We start from the raw sequence: 18,328 nt of genomic DNA on the forward strand, positions 1-18,328 counted from the left end.
TTTAGGGGACCTGCTGGCTTTCCCCTACCATTTCTGGGGGGTTGGGGGTTGCTCTTCGTTAACTCTCGGGCCTCTGAAGGACCCTTTTGCCAGGATTGACTTGTTGCCCGGTTTGCAGAGACAATCCAATGCTTCTCAAACCTTGTGTGATATCATCAGGCTGAGCAGAGATCAGAGCAACCAGCTCCAGGAGGTGGCTGACCTTGACCCTCTCCTTGCATCCCTGGAGTCGTAAGTACAGAAAGCAGCTGTTGTGTGGGAGGAGGAATTAGGAGCACTGGGATAGCGTCTCCCTCTATGAAACTGCAGAAGAGTCAGGCTGCAGCTTGGCTGATGGCCTGGGTAGTCTTGGGGGTGGGATAGAGTAGGATAAGTCTTCCAGTTCTGAGTTTCTTCTGCCCATCCATGCATAGGTCATGTTGAAAAATGAAGGTATGGTGTTGTGGCAAGGCTTTTGGGTTAGCACTGTAAGGACCAGGCTCAAATCTCGACATACCCATGAACAAGTCTCTCTCACTCAGTCTAACAACTTACAGGGTGGTTGTGGGGTGGGAGAGAATAGTGTCCACTGCCTTCAGCTCCTTGGAAGAAAGGTGGTTTTTGGGGAAGCAACGTTGTTTGATCCTGAAAAATATCTGGATGACTCATCTGGCCAGATTTGGAAACGGCAGCAGCAACAGGTTGCATTGTCTGTATTGCATGTGGACAGGTGGCCCCAAAGTCTTCCCACTCCAGAGAGCCAGTTGGGGGTGGGAGCCAGGGTGATGGAAGTAGACGTGGGGGAAATTGCATGCCGAGAGACAGTTGCAAACAAACTGTGATCCGTTCGGTAGACTGCCTGCGCTGGGATGCATACATACAGGTATGACCATTCCTCATAGTTATCGCCGTTGCAGTGTCTCTGCGATCATGTGATTGTGATCCAGGCACTGGGCAACTGGCTCACAATTACAGTGGTCGCAGTGTCCCACGGTCACGTGATTGCCATTTGTAACCTTTACTGTTGGCTTCCAACAAGCAGAGCCAGTGGGGACGCCGACAGGAGGTTGCAAGTGGTAGGATTTGCCTAACAATGACAACTGGGACTGCTGCAACTGCCATCGTAAGTCAGCATGAACACATGATGTGCGCTTTACGACTGCATCGCTTAGCAATGGAATTGCCGGTCCCAATTACCATAGTTAAGTGAGGACTGCCTGTAACGCTAACTTCTGTTTGGTGTCTCAGGCAGGAGTGTGTGGAGCAGCTTTTGAAGAACATGTTTGATGAGGAATTGATGGAGAACTGCCTTGTGAATGGGACACAGGTTTTGCTGACATTGCTTGAGCCAAGAAGAGCTGGGTAAGTGGAACTGTTTAGCAAAACTCCTCATCGTGCTCCTTCAGAGTCTGACTGGGTTTTTGGTTAAAGATGTCATAGGACCTCTTCCTTCAACTTGGCATGCCATCATATGAAGCCATGATACAGTTCTTTGCTTGGGTATTGTGTTATGTGAACACAGCCATTGGGTTATGCTGACTTGAGTTTAGGGGTAAGCCTGTTGTGTGAGCCAAGGCTTTGGGTCATGCAGGCACAGCCATCCCCAGGGCAATGATGAGTCAGTAATGCAGCAGTTGTGGGTCTGATGTTCTGATGGATTCTTGAATCATGCCTACCTAGAATAGCATTGGCTTGGTGCAAACTCCAAGCATTGCAATAGCATTGCACTCCTTGGTGCAAACTATAGAATTTGTAGATAAAGCATACAAAACCTTTTTCACAGCCACAGAGTTCAATGTGTGTTTGGGAAAAGATCCTGAATAGAAGCAGTTCAGTATCCTGCCTGTGAACAGTGGGTCAGAAGGGTCTCTAGAGTCTTTGCTGAAGGATCAGTCCATGCTGGGTCCATCTAGCCCCACACTGTATCCAGCAGTGGCCAGGCAGATTTCACTAGCAGGACGCGAGTTTGGATCCCTTGATATACTCAGTCGCTGGAATTTTGCTCTGCAAGCCAGAGGACTGGCGATCTCAGCCAGGTACAACGCAGAAGGGATTCTCTCCTTCCATTTGCTGCTTACAGCCAAGCTGCTCCAAGTTTAGTTTTGATCCTGATCTGATCTGAAAGCAGCACCTTTATGGCAGATACGTATTCTTCCAACTTATGCTAACTTTATGAATAGAATTTATAGGTTTCACAAGACTGGATTGTTAGAGTATCTGCTAAATAAAAATGGATACTTCACAGTGCAGGGTAACTGGAGCGTGTGCTTTCCAGGCAAAAGTATACAAACCCTTGGCATCTCTAGAGCAAAGGCTCTGGCCTTTGCCTCTGCTGCCTGGGAGCTGCCCCTTCTGCTTGCATCAGGAGATGCTTCTCTTCACTGACTGGGTGTAGGGAGAGGTTCATCTCTTTAGAATCATGTTGCATAATTTCCTCAAACACTTGGAAGCGTTAAACCGTATGTATTTCATGGAAACCTGATCCTCAAGAACCTCCTCTTTATAAACCGCTTGGAGTCTCGGGAAATGGCACAGGATATAAGTGGAGGTTGCACACAAAAGGAAGTGGACAAATCAGTCAATCAATGCTTTTGGAAGGAGCCCAGCCTACTGGACGACCGCCTTTTATTCTTCTAATCATGTCCAGCGGACTAACACAGGGCTGCTTTGGTCCACCCCACGGCCCTGGGCTTGCTCAGAGCTCTCCTTCGTGCTTTCTAGGACTCAGCCATAGAAATGAGCAGCTGCTCTCTTTGGGTGAAACAAGGGCTGCCTCTGCGTTATTTGCTGGGTTTTGATTTCAGAGAATCCTAGAATTGGAGAAGGTCCTTTAGGCTACCCGGGCAGGGCAGGGCAGGGCAGGGCAGGGCAGGGCAGGGCAGGGCAGGGCAGGGCAGGGCAGGGCAGGGCAGGAGTGCTTTCTCCTCCAGTGTATCTGGTTTACCTTTTGTGCTGGCTGAAGGCCGAAATGAACTGAACTGGACCAATGAACAAAGTAGCCATAATGCCTGACCTGTTTGGGAGCTGCCCTGTCTCTGATACGGGTCTGCTGAGTCTCCTGAGCTTTGTATGCTGCCCTCAAACATGGCTTTCTCCACCACCCAAAGGTACATTTGCTCTGCTGACCTTGCAGAAGCTCTCTGGTACTCAACATCTTCATTTAATGGCAGGGATACACCATTGGTTTGTTTGCTACAATATTTTAATTTACAAAATTGTTCCTGTTAGTCTTTAGTTTAGGAAAAAGGGTGAGGAAAGTAAGAGCTGGCAGAGTGGGTAAAACTAGGCATCCTGTGGACAAAAGTAGATGGGCCTCCCTTAAACGACCAGAACTTGTTGGGGCAAAAGGTGGATTTTTCACTTCGTGCACAACTTGCTATCTTGCCACAAGAGATTCTGCCTAGTGGCTTTCAAAGGGATTAAGGCTGAGCCCTCTGTGGGGCTTTAGTCTGTGAGATAGATAATTCTGGTTTCAGGTACAACTCGCTGCATTTCATTGGTTTGAAAAGAGAGCCAGTTTGATCTAATGGTTAAGGTGTTGGCTTAGCAGTGGGGAAACCAGAGATTCTGGCCCGCCTGAGGCACAAAGCCAGCTGGATGATTTGGGGCCAGTCCCTCTCTCCCAGCCCTGGGAAGAAGGTGAGGGCAAACCACTTCAGAAATGGTACAGAGAAAACTCTGACTTGAAGCGCCCAAAAAACCAAAACAAAACATAAAAAAAACCCAAAGAAGGTCTAAAATGGCTGTTTCTCTGCTTTATCATTTCTTTCTTTTTTAATTATTTGGCACCATGCTGCTTTCCACAGGTGAGAAATTAAATAAAATTAATTTAAATTAAACTAAATAAATAAACTTGGAGGTGGCTGTGGAATTGAAGCCTGCCCTAAGGTCTGAAGATAGTTTGTTTCTGATGTTGAACTTGGCTTGTCTTTCTACCCACAGCTTGGAAGGGCTTTTGGACTCCTTCTCTCAGGGATTTGAAAAGTTTCACACTGTCAGTAGCAGCGTCTTGCGGGGCATAGAGCCACGCCTGAAGGACTTCCACCAACTGCTGCTTCACCCCCCCAAGGTAGGTAGATTCTGTCCTCTCTTCCCTTCTCATGGCTGACCCACTGCACTTCCCATGGGTGCCGGTGTGGATATGGGGACAGGAAGATGTAGAGATCAGTGGTAGCTGCGATGCTCTAAGCAAGAGTGGGAAAGGGAGGAAGCATTAGACAGGGGGCAGGGACTAAGATCCAGAAGGAAGGTGGTGAGACAGATGTCAAAGAAAGAGGATGGAGCAGGGTGGAAGGGTCAGAGGAAAAAGCATTTGGTTGAGAATGTGCGAACTCTACCAGCCAGAGGAGGCCCAGAAAATCTGGCAGAGGAAGATTGGTCTCAGCCATCCTTTGTTTTGTCTGGAGTTTGAAATCAAGAGGGGAGAAATCCTTGGGGGGATGTCTGAGGATGGAAGAAATAAATGTTCCACTCTCCAGGAGAGAGGCAAAGAGCCTGAGAGGAGGACCCCCTCACTGGGGTTAGGGAATTGCTTTAACCAGGCCCTGGGTAATAGCCAGTGAGGAGGGAGTTGAGGAAACTGCTGGAAATTAAGGATAAAAAATTGATTGAGGGCTGTAATTGAGGTAGCCACCTGTTCATAGAGTAAATGAAGTGGGGTGTGTTGTGAGTTTGTTGTCTGGTATCTCCTAGCAATTGGGAGAGTGGGGAAGGATAAGGGAAGTGATGGGGAAGGGGAAGTGTGCTGGGGGCAGGATGTTCCTGGGTGAGTGAGCTTGGCTACGTGTTGCCAACCTCTGCTTCTGAATACCCATTCTCCATGGAAGAGCCAGGCCTCAGATCGCTGGAAGTCTTCCACATCTGTTGGTAATAAATCTAGCCTCATCCTGAATGGGAGGATGTATCTGGCACACATAACTTGCATTATTAGACTAGCCATGACCCTGCTGGCCTTTCTCAAGGTGTAAACACTTGGCTTTGCCATCTAGTCTGGGGCCCTAGCAGTATGAGTGAGCCCATTTCATGGTTAATTTGAATGCAGGACATTATGAATGTTCTCAGCAGCTCTTTTATGCTATTGGTGTTACTTTTTAAATTTTGGTTGTTTCATCCTGTTTTTATTTTGTTTTTGGTTATTAGATGCCCAGAGTCATGTATATGAGGTGGGAAGCCATATAAATATATTAAATAAGTGAATGAATAAATAAATAACTAAGAGCTCTAGCTACATGGGAACAGGGAGGTTGCCTTATTACGATCTGTTGGTGTGGGTTTGGGGTGTTAACACTAGTTTCATACTGGGAAGGAAGAGTGGCAAGTATCAAGAGACTCTATCAGTTGCGAGGAGGGCTGTTCCACAGGTCAGTGGACATGCAGCCCTACTTGCCAGTCTAGGCCTAAGGGACAAGCTGCAGATCACGTTGCAGGGATGGTTGTGGACTTGCCCAGCCTAGGGATTGGAGGTGGCTTGGGGTTTCATGGCCATTATGAAAAGCATGAACTTAACATGTTGGGGTGACCCACGTTGCTGGCTGCACAGACAGATGGTATTCTCATGACCATGGGTTTTAACCAGAGGCATTACCATCTACAATGAGATCTGTCTGATTAAGGTGGGCTGCCCCAGGTGCACTTGGGGAATTTCTGAGAGACCTGGAGGGCAGCTCAGTTGGGCATCTGGTTAGCCTCTGGAAAATGGTGGCAACCCAGAGTTTGCCCTGGAATGGCCTCTCCTCATCTGCAGATCCTGGAGGGCAGCTTGGTTTGCAGGAATGAAACTGATGAAAAATGCCTGAAGCAACTCTGGTGAAAGTTGAGATGTGAATATGACCAGACCCAGATACGACCTCAAGTTTGAGCTTACTTTGGGGTGATAAGGTGGCAAAGCAGAATTATTTCTCTCATCTAATTGCATCAGCAGAATGGCAGTCAGTTGTACTGTTTAGAAAAAACAGGGACCTAGCTAGGGAACAATGGACAGGAGGACCCAGCAGGTAAAGGTAAAGATCATCTGGCCAATCACCTTATGGATTAAGTCAGTGGCGTTTCCTCCAGGTTGGAAGCTGGATGGGCAGGATGAGGGGACAGAGGAAATGTCTTACGATGCTACCTGGGTGGGAGGGTGTTAAGCCTGTGAATCTCTAGGAAGTGGACAGATTCCTCAGTGATGTGAGCTCTTCCACTGTAAGGGGGTTCTTTTGAGAAATAGTACAGACCACCAAGAAAGAAACTGTTGATATCTTCCCTGTGGTTCCAGTGAGACGTTAATTATATACAAATTTAACAAACTTCCTAATCTCTATTTTAACACTTATCATCAAATCTATGCTATATTATACTGTACTTATATCTATGCCTATGCTTATACGTTTGTCTAATTTCCAAACAGTCCTATGAACAAGTCTATTCTACTTTTTTGCCTGAGCTTATAACACAGTCTTTAGCCACCATTCAGCCAAGTTAGTTGGCTTCTGTTGCTGTCAGCTGCCTTTCTGAATTGCTGCTGAAGCCTTGGCTTGGTAGTCTCTTAGTCTGCCCTGGGTGGGAAAAGGGAGGTGCTTTACCAGCTGCTGGCTGGCTGACAGCTCCCAGCATCTCTGCTGGGCTGCTGAGGCTGCTGGGTTCTGCTTTCCCTTTCAGTTTGTCTGCTGTTGGTTTGCTGAAATCCAAGCCTGCTCCTCCTTCACCATCAGTTGCCTGTCGAGCTGACAGCTGCACTCCCACACAACAAAAATCTTCCTCCAAACACACCTACACACCCACACTCTGGTGCTATCAGCATTTTCCTCTTATAATTGGAAACCAGGTATGGCCCAGTGCTCTTCAGGCTGCCTTAAAGTTCCAGGGGAGAAAACAAAGGGAAGGAAGAGCTCATGCTGGCTGCTGCAAGGCTTTCCTTCCATAGAACGTCTGCCTCCTGGTTAGCTAAAGCAGCAGATCTGGGCTATAGTCAGTGCCATACTGAAGGGTGGGAAGGTTCCAGCCGCCTTGACAGAGGTGCTAGTTTGCCACCTCCCCAGGGGTCCTGCTCTGATCTAGCAGGATTATTAAGGCCCTTAAAGCAGCTCACAGTCTTAAGAGTTTCACAGTTTCACAGTTATTGCAGTGAGTAAGGGGCTTGGTTACAGAATATTGGAAACTGGGTATGTGTCCTTGGTGGAGCCTCCCTGTTGCCCTCAATCTTTTTTCTTAAGGAGTCTTGGTTTAAAGGAGGGGATGCCACAAAAATGTCCATCTGGTCTTGTTCTTCAGTATGTTGGATCCTCCATTTTCATTCCCATAGTCACAGAATTCCATCTTTGGATAATGATTGTTCAATATCCAGCCTCCTTTCTGGGGGAAGATTGTGAAGAAACTGGCAGGGTGACAACTACAGGTTTCAGGCCAGGGTATGTGATGAAAACTGCATTGGTTGCTCTCACTGATGATCTGTGGCAAAGTGCAGATGGTGGGAGTGCAATCATCTTGTCTTGCCAGACTTCTTGCTGTCATCCGCAGCATCTTTCTGAAATATCTGCAAGGGATGGGTACAGGAAGCACGGTTTTATAGTGGTTGTGCTTCCTGAGAGGACTGATCCTGTTGGTGGTTGTGGGGTGGGAGGTCTGGTCTTTGGGCACACCATTTGAGTGCTGCAATGCTCAGTCTTCTTGCCACTCCTGTTTATCATCTACATGAAGCCACTGGGAGATGTTTTCCAATAGTACAGAGAGAGGTATCAAGAATGGACTGATGATACTCAGTTACACATTTTCAGGCTGGACTGAATGGAGATGTGGTGGGAGTCCTGTCCCGATACTGGGAGGTTGTCAGGGCGTGAATGGGGAGTGTTTCTGACAGTCCCAGCGAGACAGAGTTGTTGTTGCCTTGGAAATCAGATGATTCTCGAGACTTCTGAATAAGGAAAATGGCAAACTAGACATCTCTGAAAGAATGGAGATGACACCGTGGCAACAAGCAACAGACCAATGGCAAGCTCAGTCCCAAATGTAACAGCACTGCTTTGTGGGCTGCATTGGTTGCCAGAGTGTTTCCGGGTGCAATTCAAAGTTCTGGTTGTCACCTTTAAAGCCCTTCATGGCTTGGGACCAGGTTACCTGAGGGATGTCTTCTCCCTGTTGTTTCTAACTGTCCAATCCAGTCCAGCAGGATGGGCATGCTCCAGGTCCCATCAGCCAAGGAATGTTGGCTGGCAGGGACCAGGCACCTGCCCTCTGGAACGTCCTCCCTTCTGAGATTAGGATGGCCCCAACCCTGTTGGCTTTTTGGAAGGCCTTGAAGACCTGGTTATGTGCCCGGGCCTGGGGTCCCGAGTGTGTGAAAAGCCCCATTTCTTGGTTATGCTAACACCTATGGATTATAATATTTCTTGGCAGTTGTATGTATTTAATTTTTGTGTTTTGTTTTTAATTGGTTTAATTAATTTTATGATTGTTCACTGCCCAGAGTCACTTGTTTGAAATGGGCAGCTATACAAATTGAATAAATAAATACATTACATAAATAAAACAGGACCCCTCTGAGTAAAGGAGAGGATGAGAGATTGCCCACTTTTGCTCTGGATGGCTGCTCCTCACAAGGAAACCACAGGATAGCATCATCCCACAGGTGTAAGTGCCGGGAGACAGGAAGTCATCAAGCCCTCAACTGCAGTGAAGCCTTTAATGACCACCTCATTTTCTAACCACCATTGGATTTGTAATTATTTTAGAGTTAAAAGAGGCCTTCCAAACAACAAGTTTGAAAAACTACCTGGTGAGTAAAACCTCATCCCAAAAAAGAAGAAAAGTTAACTAGCAATTTAAAGAACTTAAAGAATATAAAATAAATGACAAAGAGCTGATAAAAAATTAATTTAAGAAAGTTTTAAATGGATTTAGGGATCAGGTGAATTTGGAATATTAGGACTTTTGCTGAGATTTTTGAAAAATTGAGTAAACAAAACAACATTTATGTGGGAATACAAATTGTTTAATCTACCAGGAAAGAGACCATTGGTTGAAAGTTGAAAACAGAGTGAAGTAATAATGAAACCTGAGACTTCGTGAATATAGAAATGGGCTACTAGAGGGGACTAAAGTTCCAGGCAGGAAAAAGAAAAGTGAAATCTGCAGAATGACAAAGATATGACACTGGAGACATTTCAAAGGATTTTTGAAGAACTGGGAGAGAAACATAACAAATCTGACAGCAATAATCTTTGCCCCTGTAAATGTATTCAGTGAAGAAGATTATAAAGAAGAAGATGTGACAGATAAAAATATGGAAGGATTTATGGGTAGACTGGATGAAGAGGGGATAGCTGATGGAGAAATACTGGAAAATAAAGAAATGGAGGATTATAAAATAGAGATGACAGAATGGAAAGCTAATAACAAATCAAGAGGTGAAAAAGAACCCGGGCAAGGACTTATTTTTGGATTTACAAAAGAAGATTCCTAAATCCTTGAAAAAATCTGAGATAGGAGAAAGAACTTCTATAAGGAGTCCTATGACAGCCACTTGATGAACTAAAGATTAAGATGGTTAGAAGCAAAAGAAAGCTAAAGTTGACTTGTCTGATCAGGGTTAAAATACGGAAATTCTGGAAACCCTTTATGAACTTTTTGCCTACATTTGGACAGAAATGACAAGTTTTGGATCTGTGAATGGATGGGGGGCTATGGGAAGAAGTGCATGTATGTAATCCCATAAGAGTGGGAACTACTAATTTGCCTGTACTTGTTGCAAGGAAGGTAGGGAGTCGCTTCTTTAAATATTTTCTTTTTCTATCTTCTTTTTTTTCTGATTTCAGTTTGTATTATCTTTTAGCATTGCAAAATTCTTTAATAAAAAGTATTTTGTTAAAAAAGATCAGCTGATTCTCTAGTGATATCAACTGGCTCTTGATGGGCCTCTGAAAGAACAACCTCGTAGTCTGAGGGCCTTTCCTTGACTCATAGCTCATTCTGGAGGAGCAGATTGAGATTGGCCAGAAGGGCCTTTACCAGCTTTTGCTAGTGTATATCTTATAGCCTTCTCCAGTGCAGGAGAATAACTGTGGTTCACTTTACTCATGGAAGATATCCTATTAAGACTCAGGTCTGCAACTTTGTGCTTCTTATACTGTGATCTTCAGCAACCCTCCTGTAGGGCTTGGCATGGGAAAGAAGGTACAGTGGTACCTCGGGATACGAACGCCTCTACTAACGAACTTTTCGGGTTACGACCAGCTCCGGCTGCAAAAATTTACCTCGATGTGTGAACTCCACCTCGGGGTACGGTCATTTTTCCGCCCTGACACGTGGTCCGCGGCCATTTTTCCGCCCCTGACATGTGGTCCGCGGCCATTTTTCCACCCCTGACATGTGGTCCATGGCCATTTTCTTGCTGCGCCGCGCGGTGCCTGGCCGTTTTCCCGCGGCGCAGCGCCCAGCCGTTTTCCCACTGCGCCACGCCCGGCCGTTTTCCCGCCCCTGACGCATGGTCCGCGGACACCAGAACGGATTAACGGTAATTACATTGAACCTTATGGGAAAATTTGCTTCGGGGTGCGACCAAATTCGGAGGGCGGAACAGATTAACCGGATTTACATTGAATCCTATGGGGAAATTTGCATCGGGTTACGACCAACTCGGGATACGCCCAGAGTCACGGAACGGATTAAGTTCGTATCCCGAGGTACCACTGTACAAGCTTTCTGCTTGGGCTTCATGGGGAGCCAGCTTGAAAAGCTGGTTTTCCTCTCTTGATGGTGATAGGTAGCTTCTATCCTGACGACCATTGGGATCCTGGAAGAGCCTCTAGGGAACACCCGTCTTCATGGAGCCCGCCTGATTGCTGCCCTTCTTCACACCAACACACCCAGTATTAATCAGGAGCTGTGCCGGCTTAACACCATGGACTTGCTACTGGTGAGTGGTGAACTAGGTGTGCAATTGCGGCATGAAAGTGGATTTCCCAGGGATAGGGCATTGGTATATCTTTATTTTCATACTGGAGAAGGTCTGTCTTTGTGTTTCCTGACTTGATGGCCCATAATCAATTATCTTTTTCTCTAGCAGCAGGCTTAGGGGAAGTGTGAGTCTTGTGGAGCATGCTGAAACTGGCAAGGAAAGTCTGTGTGCATCTGTCACCCTGGTATGGCTGCTCATGATTGATATGAATGTAGCTTCTTCCTCTGTCTTGTTCCAGGACCTGTTTTTTAAATACACTTGGAATAACTTCTTGCATTTCCAAGTAGAACTGTGTATCACAGCTGTCCTGATGCACTCTGTGCCTGGAAGCAAGCAGGTCATAGAAAATGAGGAGGAGATGAAGGGAAACGTGTCCTCAGAAAATGCTGAAGCACCAGAGAACTTCATGGTGACTCATGTAAGCATCTTTAAACATTGATTCAGTCTTCTGAAGAGAGGCAGTAACAAACCCAGTAGTGCATCAGAGAGGAGGCTCTTCAGACACTTAGTCAACCTTCTTCCACAGCACTTGGCAGACGCTGATCACACAACTAGCATCAGTGGTATTTTTAGTATTTCTGTGTGGAACGCACGTCTCTCTAGGGTACTGTCTCCTTTGGGCCTGGCTTCTGCTGGCTCTTCTCAAAGAAGCGTTGCCTGCTTCTTGGCTAAGACTGCTTTCCTGCAGATCCTGGAAAAAGTGCCCTTCCTCCCCCTCCTCCTTTTTCGGAGGACCTACAATGGGCACTTGGGCTGTCTGATGCACTCTAAGGGGTTTCTTGTTCCCTGCCGTTCCCTGGAAGTAAATGTAAGGGGGGAATCCAGGCTCAGATGGCTCTTCTAAGATGCACCTTATTCATCTGGCATTCCAATCTTGGTGAATATGAAGGCAGAAAAAAGCAAGGTAAAGGGGTGAGGGGTAACTCTTAAGGTTCTCTCTGCCTTTGCATGGTAAGGCCATGGTTGTTTGTAGACAGAGCCCAAATCTAAATTGTGCTTTTTAAGTGATTAAAAGTGTTCTCATCAGAAATATTAAAACTGAATGTGACAGTTTTGTAGGCAAGAATGTTTCTAAGCGTTGTAAAATGGCAACTCTCCTATAGCTGGAAATTAAAATTTACATTTGCTACGTAGGCTGTGTGGATGGTTCCATGCAGAATAGGAATAGCCAGCTGGCGGCCTCCTCTCAGCTGCCCCTGCGTTTTCCTTTGCAGCCCAGGACCACAAACACACCCTGTGCGGTTGAAATTGTGCAGCTGAAATTCAGCAAGTGGTTGAAAGTTGGCTTCTTTCTGTTGTGTCCTAGTAGAAACTGAAATAGATGTGCAAAGCCTCAGATAAGATTAACACAGGCAAAACAGCCTGCCTATGTGATATCAGAACTTTCTCACGTCAGAAAAATAAGTGCAGCCCTGGCCTGCAGGGGAAAGGGCAAATACTGATTTAGGATCACTCAAAGTAGCTGGTTAGTTCCTGGTGGTTTATTAAGAGCATGGGAAATTTCAAGTTTAACTTGAGCAGATGTCTAGGTCTTTGGATGCTCTCTGTCTAGACCAGTGCTTCCCAAAATTCAACTTCCAGAATTCTCATCAACAGCCATGCTGGCTGTGGAATTCTGGGACTTGAAGTCTGTACCCTTGGAAATTGCCAAGATTGGGAAACACTGAGACTGGTCTAGGAGGTCCTGTTTTTTTTCTGTTCTTTGCTGAGAGAAGGAGCTCCAGGTCCTGATTAGTTGAGAAAGGGGCCCCAGGCCTGATTGCAGGGAAGCTTGCAGGCTTTTTTGATTGCTGGCACACAGCTGCCTTTGGGTGCCATTTCTCAGGAACTATAACTGGAAGGTTAAACCATGCACAGCAGTAGCAAAACTGGCTTCAATCCCCATGGGTTGCTTAAGCAAATGCCACATTAACATGTCTGCCACCCCCAAATTAGCATTGTTGCCCTTTGTCTTCAGGAGATGCACTTTCTAATAGAAGGCAGCCCTTTAGATGATTGAGTTTTGTTACTTTTAAATGTGAATTAACCCTTTTGGAAGTGTCAACCCATTGAGATTGGCCTCAGTCTCATGCTGGGGCTTGGGTGCTCCACCATCACCTCATTGCCACCCCACCCCTTTCCAGTATCTGTGTTAGAGAGAAGTTTCAACTTCTGGTCAGAGTTACTTCTGTCCCTAAAATACTTGTCCTCTCTTCCTCTTCTAGCTCTTCCAAAAGTGCTGCTTGGTGCAAAGGATTCTAGATGCCTGGGACACCAATGACAAAATACAGTAAGGCTCTGAGGCTGCATGTTTGCCAGACTTCCACGTAACCTGTTATTTGTCTATGTTTTGTTAGGCTCCATCAGAGTGTTTTGCATAGTTTTGGCTGAGCTCATGAATGTGGAAAGACAGGCAGGCATTTAGCCTAGAATACCTCCAGAATAACTTGTTCATCTGAATTGCTCGATATCCTTATAAAATTCCATGCATGTTATCTTTTTCTTGCTTAGCTTTGTTGTTGATTTCTCTTTGGGGAGCAACAGAAAGAACAGGGAGAGGGAGAAAGAGGAAAATACAGCTCGTGGGAAGTGCAAATATTCCAGTACTCTGCTAGAGTCCTGGATAAATACACAGAGGCAGAGGAAACTGCTTTCTTCTGAGTCAGAGAACCCTGGGCCCCTTTGGCTGGCAGTAGTGGCTCTCCATCTTTTTTGGAGATTGAGTGCATGATGTTTGGCAAGCAGCTAAGCTACAGCTCTGCTTCCTAGCATAGAGATCATCTGTCCAGTAGAGTGTGTCATCTGTCCTGAGCATCCTCACCAGCAGACTAGAGACAAGCCAGCATCGTCCATGATGGATTCTCCTTTGTCTTCCATTCTTCAGTGCTGTTCCTCACTTTTTTTTTTTCAGGGCAGAAGGAGGAATGAGGCGTGGCAACATGGGCCACCTTACCCGAATTGCCAACACAGTTGTGCAAAATATGGAGAAAGGCCCCTTGCAGAACCAAATCAGGGAGTTCATCAGAGGTAGGAGATGGTGGACAATGGTGGAGTAATCTGCTGGAATTTACCTATAACCTCCCAGCCCTGTCTCTTTCTAGAGCACACTGGGCCAAACCTGCTCAGCCCAAATAAGGTGCAGGAAGTCCTGCTTGTACGTTGTTTGCCTGATTAGAGAGATGGATTGAGGCTTCCTCTTGAACAATGCCTTTGGGTGGGTTGGGCCGCTTTTCTTTTGATGATTGGCTTGTACATTGGCCTTCCTTGAAAACTAGTAGCTTTTCTGGTGAAAAATATATCTTAGGATCTTGTTGGATATTCCTCAGATGCCTTTTGTTTGGGGTTCAGTGAACCTGATCAGTGGTGGTACCCCATCATTGGAACTTTCTCCCCAGTGAGGCTGACCTAGTACTGTTTCACCTTTTCAATTCCAGGAGAAAAGTCCTTTATTTGCCATTCTGTTTAAATAAATGTTTTGAAACTTATTTGTCATTCACTTTATTACTGTCTCACTATTCTGCATTTAATCTTTAATGTTCTTGACTTTCAAGCCACTCTGGAAATTCTTCATACTTAAGATTCAATCTGCTAAAGAAATCTCTGGAATTAAATACATTTAAACCATTCTGGGCTTCATTAACAAAGATTCCCTCTCTCTGCCCGTCACCCAGTTCTGATATTTGTCGATGTTTTCTCAGCCAATGACAAGGATAGTGAGATTGGGATAATGCAGAGACCAATCTGGGGCGAAAGGAGTCCACAGCAGAGCCAGTTTGGCTCTCAGGCCTCATCAGTTTTGCCATACAGACGGCTCTGCAGCGTTAGGCTGGTGTTCTTCCCGTCCCTGACCAGGGAAAAATGACAGTGTTTTCCAGTGTGGGACCAATGTTCTGAATTGGTTGCCGTGCTGCATCCGGTTGACTCCCAACCAGTTTCCAGCCTGGGGAGCTGATAGGACAGGATTCTGTCCCTGCAGTTTCAGTATTAGGAAGAGGCTGGCTGATCATCATGTTCATCAAAGCACAACCAAGGACTTGCTGCAGCAAGTAGGCTGAGCAAAAATGTGGTATCCAATTGATAAGTAGGTGCCTGGGCTGACGTCATCCAGCAACTCAGGCAGATTGAATCCTGCTCAAGTTTGCTGGCCTTGTGTCTGAACTTGGCCAGTTTTCTTTGCCTTAAGTAGGTAGGAGGGCTGTATCTAGCAATGTGGCAACCAGCTAGAGGGGATTTTGAAGCTGTCAGTGCCTCTAAGCAACCACCACATACTGGTTAAATCAGAAAGGCTGGAGGAAACATCCTAGAGTTTCCACTATACAGGATTTGACATCTTTGCATTGCAGGGGCAAATCATCTGTGTACAGATGGCTTCATTCTTGTCTGTAATAAATTGTCTAGTCTAACGCTAACATGGGTTCCTACATATTGCTCTCCTCCGCACCTCTTTCCTAATAGCAGATGTTTCTGTGCCAAAACCACACTTACTGAGGAGCTCTGATTCTGGCCAGTCTGAGGTTCTGGTTCCTTCTGGGTGGGATTGCCTCTTGTTTTGGCAGTCTGAACCCTAAAGTCTGCTTTCTTGCAGGGCTTCCTGAAGATTGCAAGGGACGTTGGGAGAGCTTTGTGGAGGAAACTTTGGTGGAAGCCAACCGAAGAAATACTGTGGATTTGGTGAGATGGTATTTTGTTAGCTGTCTTTACAACCTGTATTTTGAATAGGGGAAGGGGGTCTGAGGACATGTCCAGCAACAGCAGCCACTGGGGCTCCCTTCCCAGTAATGGAAGCAGTCCCAAGAGGTGGTGGGAGATGGAAGAGGCCAGTATAAGGTGGTGTTGGCTTGTCCCTCACTGCTGATGTTCATAGCAGTTCTCCTCTGTACAGGTAACTGCCCATCACCTGCACTCCTCCAGTGAGGATGAGGACACAGAGGCTACCTTTCCCAGTGAAGTCTCTCTCCAGCAGGTAACCTCCATGATGGCAAGCTAAGTGTGTGTGTTTGTTTATTTTACTAGGTTTATAGGCCATTCCAATCATGCCATAGTTATGTGTTAGTTAATGGTTTTGTGAAAAGCTACTGTAACAGGGTCAGGGCCAGGATTTGATCAGGAGATCAGGTCCAGAGGACAGTGTTGATGGCTTCTTAGAAGATCTTGGAGTCAGTTTTTGTGGAAGAATAAAAGGGGAAACGGGTGGACTAGGGTGCACATCCTGAAGCTTCTGGGCCCCTTGTGATCCCCCAAAGCCTTAGGTGTAACCCCCACAGACCTGCAGAGGCTGCAACTACATCATGATTTTAATCGTGACAGAAAGGTCTGGAACATAATCATCATTTTAACTGCATATTTAAGGTGACTTACACCCTTTTGAAGAAGAGCAAGGGAGATAATTGTGCCATGTTGGTGGGGTTCTTTGCAGATATAGTAGCTCACATTTGCTGAGGGTTGGATGCCACCTTTGTAGGATGAGCTCTGCCTGCTGTAGGTTTGACCCATGGCTGAATTTGGGGAATGATAAATCCCTCTTTGAGGAAGGGTGCTATCTGCCTTGAAAATGGCGGTGTGCTATCCAGCTGAATTAGACAACCTCTATCTCTAATCTTCCCTTTATGGGGGAGATTTTAGAGAAGATGATGGGGCTTCCAACTACAAAGGATCCTGGATGAAGCAGATTATCTGAATGGCTTCTGGTTAGGATTCAGTCCTGAGCGTGGCATGGAGATGGCATCAGTCACTCTGGAGAATGCAGTGACCTATGTCGGAACCTGGATGAAGAGAATGCTCTCCTCCTGATTCTGTTCTGTTGGTGACACTTGATGCCATTGACCATGGGATCCTGGGTACACTGCTTTGCAGTAGTTCCACTCCTTTGGGAGTGAGCAATTCGTAAGTGGCAGAAGAGGCGTGCTCAAGCCAGTGGGTATCACAGGGTTAGCTCCCTCACCCAGGTTATTATCATATATGTATAAGGTGCTGGGAGGTGGGGGTATGAATGGTCATCAGTTGGTTTGGGGTGAGGTACCCTCAATATGTTGATGATACTCAGTTGTACATTGCCACCCTAGCCCAGGCCAGAGATTTTGTGAACCTCCTTACTTGGTGTCCTAACGTACTAGGCTGTGAGGGTCTAGATGGAGCAAAACAGGCTTAAACTGAATTTCAGCAAGATGGAGCTATAACCTTTCTCCAGAGTATCTTGCTACCATAATTATGCTCATTCCTGCAACTTCACCCAACACCATAGACTAGATCTCTGGTCTCGGGTGATGCAACCTTTGAAAGGCCCATACCTCTGCTGTGGTAGACCTGATTAGGGTTTTTATGAATGCTTTATATGCCTAGTTGTGGATAGTACACGGGGTTTGGACTTCCACCAAATAATTTTTTAAGGTCTAGATAGAAGGATCCGAATGGGTTCTGGCCAGACACATCACCTGTCCCTGTGAATTCACAGATGACTACTCAGAGAACTGCAGCTGCAGATTAGTAACCAGTTCTCTTTTTCTCTCTTAGGCATTTTCAGAATATCAGGTTCAGCAGATGACAGCCATTTTCATGGATCAGTTTGGCTTTAATGATGAAGAGTTTGCTGATCAGGATGACAACATCAAGTGAGTCCCTTTCCCTGTACCACCTCCCTATAACCAGGATCCTTATCTGAACAGGCAGAAAGCCAAGGGGTAGTAGAACTCCCTTGGTCCAAGCAGGGAGCCCCCCTTTGGGCTCTTCTCCACCTGCTCTTTCATCAGGATAGGAGAAAAGTAGAGCGAGTCAGGTCATTTTACCCTCTCAGAAACCAGGATGTTAGCTCTTGTGAGGATAAACATACATAACCTTCCCTTAGAGAAAAGGTTGGGGATCAGTGTGGCAAATATTACTTTCTGGTGAGTATCAGAGCCATGTAAAAGGAAAACTTCCTAATAATAAGATCTATACACAGTGGAGCAGTCTACTTGCAGAGTTGAGAGTTCTGCATCTCTGGAGGTTTTACGAAGAAGCTGGACAGATACATTTGGGGATGGCTTAATTGATTTTCTTGCACGTTGCAGAAAGTAGAACTAGAAGATCCCTGTGGTCTCCTCCACCTTCACAATTCTATGATTCTATATGTGCCTTAGTTCCTAGATCTAGGTTTATCACATACATTTCTGAAAGCAGCCCCTTACAACCTTCTTTCTATCTATTCCAGTGCCCCTTTTGACAGGATTGCAGAGATTAACTTCAGCATTGATGTAGATGATGACAGTGTAAGTAGTCCAACATGCCAGACTTAGGGACTGCAAATGCTGTCTCCAGAGGCAGTGAAAACAGCTTTTTCAGCAGCCAGTTCATGTGTTGCAGCACTGACACATTTTAAGAACCCTCCGACTGCAGGGAGGGTGCTGGGAAGCAGTACCAGCACCAGGGGTTGTAGAGAAAGGCCTCTGGTACATATGCATC

General features: G+C 46.0%; 1 protein-coding gene across 29 annotated transcripts in view; it reads left to right on the top strand.

Annotated features, from left to right (window-relative positions):
• The window catches only part of PPP6R2 (protein phosphatase 6 regulatory subunit 2), a 92,738-nt gene that overhangs the window by 33,720 nt on the left and 40,690 nt on the right, over nt 1–18,328 (top strand). For 28 of the 29 annotated variants that reach the window (XR_015793570.1, XR_015793573.1, XR_015793578.1 and 25 more), the window contains 11 exons: nt 119–231; nt 1,228–1,341; nt 3,922–4,048; nt 10,718–10,870; nt 11,151–11,330; nt 13,117–13,181; nt 13,803–13,918; nt 15,477–15,562; nt 15,774–15,854; nt 17,402–17,499; nt 18,078–18,135. Coding sequence is in view for 19 of the 29 variants with exons in the window: in XM_088129090.1 (XP_087985216.1) it covers nt 119–231; nt 1,228–1,341; nt 3,922–4,048; nt 10,718–10,870; nt 11,151–11,330; nt 13,117–13,181; nt 13,803–13,918; nt 15,477–15,562; nt 15,774–15,854; nt 17,402–17,499; nt 18,078–18,135 (1,191 nt within the window). In the remaining 10 variants the exon portion in view is untranslated. The remainder of the gene's footprint in view (nt 1–118; nt 232–1,227; nt 1,342–3,921; nt 4,049–10,717; nt 10,871–11,150; nt 11,331–13,116; nt 13,182–13,802; nt 13,919–15,476; nt 15,563–15,773; nt 15,855–17,401; nt 17,500–18,077; nt 18,136–18,328) is intronic. The other variant, XM_088129105.1, reaches the window with a different exon arrangement.

Source organism: Python bivittatus, unplaced genomic scaffold (assembly GCF_059951505.1).
Source record: "Python bivittatus isolate LINGU-HERP-01145 unplaced genomic scaffold, Pbiv_v1 ctg000730_np1212, whole genome shotgun sequence".
In the NCBI taxonomy this organism is placed as follows: Eukaryota; Metazoa; Chordata; class Lepidosauria; order Squamata; family Pythonidae; genus Python; species Python bivittatus.